The following is an 11,791-nucleotide window of genomic DNA, read 5'->3' on the forward strand; positions in this document are numbered from 1 at the left end:
TTACAAATTTAGTTTTCATTTCCTAAATGTCATCATCCAAGCAATATGCATACATATAAACAAGAATAAAAGGACTAGAACTTGCATATAGGTAAATAGGGCTAGAAGTAGCATATGATTACTACAGGAAGCATATGAATGGATCAAATTGGTTTGGCTGCTTACAACTACATTTAAGCATATGCATCACTTCAGACCAAAAAAATTCAAGCATACTCAAAAACAAGTAGAGATGAAAGAAGAAGGACAAGCAAACAATAGCTTAACTAAAATTTAAACTTAACTGAAATAGTAGCAAACAATAGCTTAACTGAAACTTAAGCTTAACTGAAACAGTAGCAAATAGTAGTAGTAATCAATTTCAATTTTAGTTCCTTTTGTGTTTAGGCTGCAACAGTTTTCTGAAGTGGATTTATACAATAATAGGAACCCTTTTGGATAAAGTATAGCTACCTGCATTTGCATTCTCTAGGACTTCCAAAGGGTCATTGAGCTCCAATATTTTTGATAACCACACAAGTTGGTGGACTTGGACTTACACTCACTAAGGTAGACTACGCTCAGTGTTAAATGGGTAAGATAACAGCGCACCTAAGTAGACTACGCTGTCATACACAACCTCACTTAGCTGCTGTCATCATCGAGTAATATAATTCGACATACCATTTGAATGCACCCCCGACACACAAAGTATGGCAATGCATAGAAGTAACTCACAATGGCGGATGAGGACGATGGTGGTAGCGTCGGTGAGGAGGGGACAACAGGAGGCCTACCTCGATGAATGAGGATGATGGTGACGCAGGGCAGGGTGGCGTGGGCTCATCGGGGAGGAGGCGACGGTGGTGTGGGCTCCACAACGTCGGGGTAGTCAGGGACGAGGTTGCAAGGGAAGACGACGTTGGGGAGAGGGATGGGGATGGTAGGGAGAAGTCGGCGGCCTCGGGGACGACTAGGAGAAGTAGGCGAGGAGGAATGGGTGGCGGGCGCGGTGGAACTTAGGCAAAATTGGAGGCCAGGGTTCCCGTGCTATTTATAAACAAATCATTAGTGAAGGGTAAATTTACTACGTGTCACTAATATTCAAATCACAGTGACGGGTGAACTTACGACCCATCCCTAATGTTCGGATCACGGTGACGGGTGAACTTACCACCCGTCACTAATGATCGGTTCACAGTGACGGGTGGATTTGCCACCCCATCACTGGGACTTGTTAGTGATGGGTGGTAAATTCACCCATCACTAATGACCTCTTTATTGACGCGTGATCTTATCACCCATCACTAATGTGCTCATCACTCTAAGGGTTTTACCTGTATACTGGCTGCATCCTGAAGTAAAGTCAGGATTTGGCAGCCATCTTGTCCTGCAAATAAGACACATCCAGGTACATTCATGCCATAATCACCATTAATTTGAATATATGCAACCACAAATTACATAATCACATTGTAGGGACATCCAAATACATTGAAATTGAGACTTAACATATTACAAATTTGAGGATAAGTAAGTACATCACTACAAAAGTAGGTCCATATTACACAAAAAATATCCATCCGGACTACAAAACAAGGGTGCTAAATCCAAATTGCTAAATTCAGATTACCACCATATACCTAGGTAAGTAATGAACTACGATTCATCAGTGTCATCATCGGAGTCACCACCGGCGATGACCATCTCCTCCTCCTCCGCCTCCTCCTCGTTGGTCATGTCGGAGTCGCACATCTCCTCATCCTCCTCCTCCTCCTCCTGTCATCACTGGTCATATCGGAGTTGCCACTCATCTCTTCACCCTCCTCCTCCTTGTCGTTGTTAGTCATGTCGGAGTTGCCGCCCATCTCCTCCTCCTCCTCCTCCTCCTCGTCAGTGTCAAAGTTGCCACCCATCTCCTCATCCTCCTCCTCCTCCACGCTATCATCAGTGTCGGAGTCACCGCCCATCTCCACCTCCTCCGCCAAGAGGTGTGCGATGGCGTCGTCACTGACAATGGCCTCGTCACTGACAATGGCCTCTGTCGTTTCCTCGGTTGCGCTGATGAGTTCTGTGTCATGGATGGCACGAGCGATCACCTCGTCATTGGCAATCGCTTTCTCCTTCTCATCCTCCTCCTCCTCCACCTCCACCATCAACAGGTCCCAATAGATGTAGTCATCATCGGGGGCTGGCACCAAGGATGACGATGCCACGTCCTTATCATTGGTAGCCACAGATGGTGTTGGATTAGAGGAACAGGGCGGTGTGTGCAACGATGTCGAGGAGGATGTGTAAATCGGAGGAATGGGCGATAGGTGTGGTGAAACTTAGGGAAAATTGGAGGCTAGGGTTCCCAAGCCCACTATTTATAAACATATCATTAGTGATGGGTAAATTTACCATCTATCACTAATGTTCGGATCACAGTGACGAGTGAACCTACCACCCGTCACTAATGATCGGGTCACAGTGATGAGTGGATTTTCCATCCCATCACTGCGACTTGTTAATTAGTGATGGGTGGTAAATTTACCCATCACTAATGACCTCTTTACTGACACATGACCTTATCAGCCGTCACTAATGACCTCATCCCTCTTAGGGATTTACATGTATACTGGCTGCATCCTGAAGCAAAGTCAGGATTTGGCAGCCATCTCCTCCTACAAACATATCACAAATTTGAGGTTACATTGAAATTCAGACTTGAAAATCACTTGTAGGAGTACTCGATTGATTCATTCGATCTTGAAAACAAGTGTTGAACCTTTGCATATGTTGCTTTGCAAGCTAAGCTTCGATCCACCCTGGATTCTCCTGAAGAAGCAACTACTTGTGCTCGTAGATATATGGGGACACTTCGCTCATTTGTTGCAATAGGAGGAAATGAGCTTGGTCATATGCCTTCGGCTCAAGAGTAATTGCATGTTTCCACAGAATTCCTTGCCCTGCGAGCCTACCCTCGTGGTGAGAATGAGGCGGACCAATTGGGTTATCTGGGTCCATGTAATTACCGCACCACTCCACTACCTCCTTTGTAGAGTAACCCTACACGATGCACCCCTCAGGTAAAGCTCGATTCCTTACATACAACTTGAGAATGCCCATGAATCTCTCATCTGGATACATCTGATGCAAGAACACAGGGCCAAGAAAATAAATCTCTTTCATAAGGTGGGTTGTGACATGTACCATGATATCGAAAAAGGATGGTATGAAATACATCTCGAGAAGACATAGAGTCCCAAAGTGTCTTTTTTTAGCTTGCCTAGCACTTCCGGATCGAGTACCTTCTGACCAATTGCAGTGAAAAAAAAAAGCATAGGCTCATGATAGCCTCTCAAACACCAATTGGCAACATGTTTCTATTTCCAACTGCAATCATCTGCATCAACATCACATGGCAATCATGAGTTTTCATGCTGGCAACCATTTTCAGCTCTTTTATTGAAACAAGTCTTCTAATGTTGGACGAGTAACCAGAGGGAACTTTCACATCGTGCAAGAACTCACAAAATTCTTTTTTCTACTTGGATAGGGTGATGCAAGATGGGGGTAGGAATTTCCCTTTATTCGTATCCTTGACATGAAGCTCCAGCCTTAAGCCTATTTCTTTAAGGTCAGCTCGTGCGTTTTTACGATCTTTTGTTTTCCCCTTCATGTTGAGCAATGTACTGAGGCGACTATCGCATATATTTTTCACGTTTTTATGAACGTCTATGTATTTCCAATAATCAAGCTCCCAGAGAATTGATTTCTTGTTCCATATTCCATTTTCATCACTCGTGGAGGATCGTTTTCACTTGCCAAGGACAACATTGATATCCTTAACCTTATCACAGACATCTTGCCTGTTGAAATGTCTTGGAGGTGACGCTTTCTCCCTTGTGCTGTCAAATTGAGACTTCATTTTCCGGTACCAGTGGTTCCTTGGAAGGAAACATCGATGCCACATTACATTGTTTTCTTTAACTCGTTCAACCACATACTCTCAGTGTCATCTAAGCATTGGGACAAGTTTCACCTTTTCTTTTATTCTGCCTTAACAAGTTACGAAGTGCTGGCAGATCATTGATGGTGAGGAACAACATGGCATGTGGGGTGAAGTATTCTTGCTTGTACTGATCCCAAACCTCAACGCCTTCAGACCAGAGTGCTTTAAGATCATCCACCAAAGGCCTGAAGTACACATTGATGTCATTGCTAGGTTGCCACAGACCAGGAATTAAGGTCAACAACATAACGTATTTTCTCTTTTTACAAAGGCAAGGTGGAAGGTTGTAGATAGACAGTACAATAGGCCATGTTCTATGTGAGATACTCATGTTACAGAATGGATTCATGCAATCTGTGCTCGTAGCAAACCTAATATTTATTAATTCTTCAGCGAACCAACCAAATGTGCAATCAATGGTTTGCCACTGAGCTGAATTTACGGGGTACCGTATCATTGCGTCGTTCTTATGACCCTCCTTGTGCCACCGCAAAAATTGGGACTCCTTTTTGTTCTAGAACAAACGCTTCAAATAGGAATTACAGGGAAATACCGCATCACCTTTCTAGGAGGCCATTTTCTCTTGCTGCGTTCCTCCATGTCCCCACCGTCATTTCTATGCTTGTATCGATGGGTTTCACAAATAGGACATTGATCCAGGTCTGCATACTCTCCATGAAACAGGACACAATCATCCTTATATGCATGTATTTTTTCTACCTCCAATCCCAAAGGAAAAATTATCTTCTTCGCATCGTAGACAGTCTTGGGCACCTTGTTCCCCTCTGGTAGCATGTCGTTTAGCAGATGCAACAATGCTTTGAAACTCCTATCAGACTAATGATGTGTTGCCTTCAATTGCAGAAGCGTAAGCACCTCAAACAATAGCATGCATTCCTCGTCAACTAGGATAAAATAGTGTCTTCGAGTCTCGCACAACTTTCCTCAATTTGGCAAACTCACCATCACTATACTCATTGTGCCCCTCAGCATCATGCAACATTTGGTCCACATTCTCCACGAAATCTACATAGTCATCATTGAATCCTAATATGTCTGCATCCCTGAGATAATCATCCAATCATTGCCTAGCGGGAGTCCTTGATCCGTAATGTCGTCCGGGAAGACCTGATCCATTTCCCCTTTGTTAAGGCCTTCATCGCTATGTTTGTTCCAAACATGATATCTCTCTTTGAATCCATGTCTTAACAAGTGATCGTACATATTGTCAGGTTTTGGGAACTTATTCTCATTCTTGCAATCACAGCATGGACACCACATTGCCGTTTTACCTCGACCTTCCATATCCGTCACCGCGACAATCAAGAAAGACTTCACCCCGCTTATGTACTCATTACAAGTACGAAAATCAAGGTACATCCAACTTCGGTCCACAATCTACAAATTGAAAAAAAATATTAATTCTAAATAGAAACGACAGAGAAGGTAGAATAAGTATAAAAATTCTAAATTAATTTAACTAAATTAAGGTGTACGTATGTTCTAGTGATATTCAAGCCAACAATTAACATCCAAGTATGATACATGTTATCTATGGTGAAGGATCCTAACTAATTTCTAATGGGCAAAGATAGGTCCTAATCCCATTCGAGGATATGTGGCCCGAGTAGGTTTCCATGCTCTTCTACGATTCTGGAGAAAATTTTGACAGCACCTCCTCGCTGTTCTCCAAATACATGTCTTGACAACGAGCTGAGAGGGTGTGTATCCGGAGAACAACAGGGATGTGTCACCAGAATTCTCTCTAGAACCATACAAGAGCACAGAAACCTGCTACTCGGACAACATATCCTCGAACTGTCCAAAGTACGTGGACAATTCAGGAGCATCTTCTTATAAATATGACGATTTACCAAGTCATATTTATAATCCAACATTCCTGAATGGGAGACGTAGGTTACGCATGCATGTACACTAAGGGGGACAATCTACATATATCAAGATCTGGGAGAATGAGCAAAATTGTTGGTTCCAACTCAAAGTCTAGAATCCACCATGCATATATGAGAAAAAGGACGAGAGGGAGGAGGGAAACCTTCAAAGGCCAGGGACAGACACCAACTTCAAATCACTAAGATTTGATTTGGTCTCAACAGAATCACAAAAAAAATTGCCCTTTGCCCAACAGCCGTGGCAGACAGACACTGTCTGGTCATGCTGCTCAGTGAAGAAAATAACAGTAAATATCACTCATTAGTGATGGGTGATAAGGACACCTGTCACTAATGAGTGTGCCATTAATGAGTGTGCCATTAGTGATTGGTCTCATCACAACCCGTTAGTAATGAGTGGCCCCAGCAGTGAACCTCCAAGGCTACATTTAGTGACGGGTTATAAGGACACCCGTCACTGATGATTTAATATTAGTGACAGGTGCTAAATACACCCATCACTAATGATTTAACATTAGTGGCGGGTGAAAACTAAGGCCCGTCACTAATGACTTCTACAAGAAGAGATCGAATTTTAGATTAGATGAATGCATGCAAACAGAGAGCACTTCAACAGATCCCATTCAACAGAACAAAACAGGGAGTGCTTAAAAAACATAGATATAGTTATGCATACATTACGTACTTATCCAAATATCCATACATCATTACACTTGAGCATTTGCTAGAGCATGTAACCTCTGATATTTAACATAGTTGAAATCTACAATGCTGTATCCTAGTACTTCATCAACATACATTAGCGTATGAATTAGTGCACTCTCTTTCGCTTCACATGGATGACCCGATGCTTTACTGTAGACAGTGATGGGATTGTTAGCCTGGTCTTCCGATAGGTAGCGATAAGTCGGTAGGTGGAGAACTCGACGTTGATGATCCAAAGGCTTCGACCCGAACAGATCATCTCCCTTGCAATCACTAGACCACAGCTCCGTTGGTTATCAACCGTGTCGCGCGGTTGACCTTGCCAAGAAGGCTCAATCCCTGCAAGCGTACCGAGAACACAAGCAAGAACGTAGAAGATGCAATCTGAAATATTGCGAATAGAATTCAAGCACTCAAAGTTGGGGTTCCACAAACACTTGCGGCGGCCTAGTCGGTCCGGAACAAGAGTGAAAATCTCACAATCTATGTGTAGATCAATATCTAAGCAAAAGCCAACCCTAATTGGGACGGCGGCTAATGTATATAAGAGACTAGGGTCGGTCAAAGACCCCTGGACGCGTCCCTAATGGACTCCAACACGTTACACGGCCCAACGGGCTAAAAGATGGTGGCGCAGCACCCTGATAGATTCTAGATGTCCACTTATTTCGATGATTCCTGTTGACTCAGAAAGAATTTGGATATGGGACCAGTCCCGTTGGAAAGTCTATCTCCTTAGCTTTCCAACCATATATAGAACGTCGAAAACGGAGTCCGTATGCGTCCTGAGCGACAATTTTAGTGCAGTGTGGTCCTGGACTCCGAAATGGACTCGAACTTGATTGGACCTCCACCTTGGCTTGGGCGCCCTTGCTGGTCCTCTCCCATGTTCCTAAATAACAATACATCACAATTATTCAGTAGCATCCCATCCTTATAAAAATATAAAGGAACACTAAGGAACGAGCTCACCTCATGATTTAGTTGACATGCATGAACTCGTGTGAATGGACCTATTGTTGGAGGAATACTCGGTGTGTGTGTATCCAAAAGAGTGATGTCCTCATCAGACAGTAAAAAATGTCTTATTAGCTGATTCATTTCCAGTTGAATGAAACCTTATATCAACCTAGTAGTTGCCTTCAGCAGTGAAATCCACTCCAAGTCCATGACAGCTTAACCCAAGATTCTTCATGGCTTGATCTAAGATAGCATGAAAGCTAATTGCCGCAAAGGTTTCACCAAAAATATCCTACAAGCAAAGAAAATAAAATTATGAAAATAATACATGCTAACATTCATGTATATCAAAACAACCGGATTACATATTACTGTACCATATCATATTCATTGAACTGAGCAAGCCTCTCACTGATCGAAGCCAAATCCTCTTCGCCCTCCTCAAACGCTTTTATTCGAAAATAGTTGTAGTCAGGAAAAAAGAACCATGCTCCTCAAGCACTTTCAGGCACCCTTCAACGGTGGTTTTTTCGGAATGCAACAAAATCGGTGATGCATTGCCACGTGCCCTAATAGTGATATCCCCACTACTTTCTCCCCTTGAACGTATGTCAAAAGAAATAGATAGCTTCACAAAATTCCTTCCATCTAGAGTGGATTGCACCGAAGGTAAAGTACCACCTATAGCAGGGATTATCTCTTTGAGTCATAAGATCGGTTTCAACACCTACATGATAGGATGATATGAATTGATCCTAACATACTATAAATTCAATTAAATTGTTGTGTCCTAATTAGTGTTACTATGAGGCAAATAATGAGGGAGAAAAAGAAAAGAGGTTACTATGATCGGTCTCAATCGTGGCTGGTGGGGGAACAACGGTGAGGGAATGCCTGGAGGGTAGTGTATGCCTGGTGTGCGAGCCGATGGAGGAGTTGTCGGGATCCATCCAAGTCCGCCACGGCTGTGGTGGACGGGGGAGGATGGTGGCAGCATCGGCGATGAGGTGCGAATGGAAGCGGCGGAGGGAGGAGAAGGCGAGCGGACGTGAGTGGAGATGAGAGTAGTCGAGACAGAGAAATGGGCAAATAAGACTGGTCGAGCAGATAGTAGTGGCCGGCGAAGAAATAAGTAACGGGTGATAAGGACACTAGTCACTAATGAGTTAGTCATCAGTGATGTACAACCTATCACTTATTACTTTAATATAAGTGATGGGTATCATAATGACCTGTCAACACAGGAAAATAACTCGAATACCTGGTGTCATACCAGGGAATCAAAATTAATCCTGAAAAGATCAAAACCATCAAAGAAATGCAATCCCCCAGGTCAGTCCGAGAAGTTCAAAGACTTGGATGCATGGTGACTCCCATTCATTTCATATCCTGACTCCGAGACCAAGGACTTCCTTTCTTTAAATTACTGTGCCAACACGACACGCTCGAATGGCCTGAAGCGGTAGATGTTGTGTTCAAAAATCTAAAGAGGTATCTTTCTTTCCCCCTGTGCTAGCCGTTCCCAACCAAAACAAAGTTGTTTTGTTATATATAGCGGTCGGACCACGTACCATAAGCGGAGTACCATAAGCTGGAAAAGAAAACCGTCTGTGATGTAAAGACACATACGGACATTAAGAAAAAATGTCTGTGATGTGAAGACACAGACGGATATTACGAAAAACCATCTGTGATGTGAACATACAGACGGACATTAAGAAAAATCGTATATGATGTGAAGACACAGATGGACAATAATAAAACCGATTGTGATATGTCATCAGACATATACGGATATTAGCAAAAACTATCTATGATGTGTCATAAGACATAGATGGACAGTAAGGAAATTTGTATGTGATGTGATTAAGAAAGCCGTCTATGATGTGTTATAAGACACAGACGGATATTAAGAAAAACCGTATGTGACAGTAGGATAAATATTTTATGAATTTCAAAATTGCGTCAAATGAAGAAAAAGTCTATATAAAAATTGTAGATCTTGACGAGATCTACAACTTTACAGTTTATACCTTTTCATTTGAAGTCATTTAGAGGCCCAAATAATTATCCAAATTTTCGGACAACAAGGGCCAAAAGGATAAAATATCCTATTCTATTAGTAATGATGTATAGGTGAGATGATAAGGAGTCTACACGCAAGGCCGAAGGTCATAGGTTCGATGGCCACAAACCACATCCGCGCATATTTCATGGAAAAAATTGTGTGACTTGTGTGATGACATGTCATGGGTCACGTGACGACTGGCTTGGGTGCGAAAAGATTTTTTTATTTTTTTAGTCTAAAATTCTTTTTTTCTAAAAATTGTATCATAGAGAGACATTAAGAAAAATCATTTGTGATATGTCATAAGATACCTACAAACATTAATAAAAGCCGTCTATGTGTAGCTATGTTATACATGGAGTGTTACACGTCTGTAACAAACTCAACATCACAGACACTTTTGCACAGACAGAAATCAAACCCATCTGTGATAGGGTTTACCAACCGTCAGTGATAGCCCATTCTGAGGTAGTGGATGAAGCTTATTGTAAATATGTGTGTTCTGATCTTAGGTGTAAAACACATACCAGGATTATAGTATTGCATTCACTGTAATCACTTAGTGGCTACGATTGTTGCTTTGAGATGTAGGTTAACACTGTAATACACCCCCCCCCCCTCCACATCCTTAAAGGAATCCCAACTTTGGTGCCCTGTAAAAGTGACACACAAAACAAACTACTTGTGGTGGTCAACAGAGGGCACTTGATGAGGAATGTTGGCCTGATCTTCCGATAGGTAGCGATAAGTCGGTGGGTGGAGAACTCGACGTTGATGATCCAAAGGCTTCGACCCGAACAGATCGTCTCTCTTGCAATCACTACACCACAGCTCCGATGGTTATCAACCGTGTCACGCAGTTGACCTCGCCAAGAATGCTCAATCCCTGCAAGCGTACCGAGAACACAAGCAAGAACGTAGAAGATGCAATCTAAAATATTATGAATTGAATTCAAGCACTCGAAGTCGGGGTTCTACAAACACTTGCGGCGGCCTAGTCGGTCCGGAACAAGAGCGAAAATCTCACAATTCGTGTGTAGATCAATATCTAAGCAAAACCTAACCCTAATTAGGGCGGCGGCTACTATATATAAAAGACTAGGGTCAGCCAAGGACCCCTGGACGCGTCCCTAATGGACTCCAACACGTTACATGGCCCAACGGCCCAAAAGATGGTGGCGCAGCACCCTGACAGATTCTGGATGTCCACTTGTTTCGACGATTCCCATTGACTCAGAATGAATTTGGACATGGGACCAGTCACGTTGGAAAGCTTATCTCCTTATCTTTCCAACCATGTGTAGAATGTTGAAAACGGAGTCCGTATGCGTCCTGGGCAACGATTTCAGTGCAGACTGGTCCTGGACTCCGAAACGGACTCGAACTGGATTGGACCTCCACCTTGGCTTGGGCGCCCTTGCTGTTCTTCTCCCGTGTTTCTAAGTAACAATACATCACAATTATTCAGTAGCATCCCATCCTCATCAAAATATAAAGGAACACTAAGGAACGAGCTCACCTCTTGATTTAGTTGACGTGCACGAGCTCGTGTCAATAGACCTATTGTTGGAGGAATACTCGGTGTGTGTATCCGAAAGAGTGATGTCCTCATCAGCACTACTTAAAAAAGGTGAACAATGTCGGTTCCAAAAATCTAATCAGTGCCGATTTTGGAACCGATACTGATTACTCGGTTCTGCACAACCGACACTGATGAACCGCTAGTTTTGACTAGTTCTGTAGTCGTGGGGCAATAAATAGATTTAGTTAATTATGGTGCTGCTCTATTATACTAAGAATATATGTGTGGAAGTGTAACTAAGAGCCATCGGCATGATATGTGGTAATTAGTTTGAAATAATTTGTTCACACATTGTTCTTTCTTAAGAAAACATGAGTTATTACAGCTATCCTATACACATATCAACTCCAAACTTTTACATGCCAATGATATTATTGATAATTCAAACCCCACTTACAGTTGACAACAAGCCAGCAATGGATACATGGCGTATAACACACAACACTCTATCACAGACATGTTTTCTTATTACTTGACCCATTGGACCATGTGAACACATGCATGGGCCATTTGTTGGTGGCTAGGCGGCTCTAGCCAATCCTGGGAATCTCAGCAACGGTGTCAACCCAGACACGAACGCGATTTGG

General features: G+C 42.7%; 1 protein-coding gene across 1 annotated transcript; it reads right to left on the reverse strand.

The window, feature by feature from the left end:
* Window positions 1-1,715: 1,715 nt before the first annotated feature.
* LOC133883477 (nuclear polyadenylated RNA-binding protein 3-like) lies at window positions 1,716-2,135 on the reverse strand. Its single transcript, XM_062322817.1, has one exon. It carries the CDS (start codon window positions 2,133-2,135, stop codon window positions 1,716-1,718), a length of 420 nt encoding a protein of 139 aa, XP_062178801.1.
* Window positions 2,136-11,791: the final 9,656 nt, after the last annotated feature.

The sequence above is a fragment of the Phragmites australis genome, chromosome 1 (genome assembly GCF_958298935.1).
Source record: "Phragmites australis chromosome 1, lpPhrAust1.1, whole genome shotgun sequence".
Classification (NCBI taxonomy): Eukaryota; Viridiplantae; Streptophyta; class Magnoliopsida; order Poales; family Poaceae; genus Phragmites; species Phragmites australis.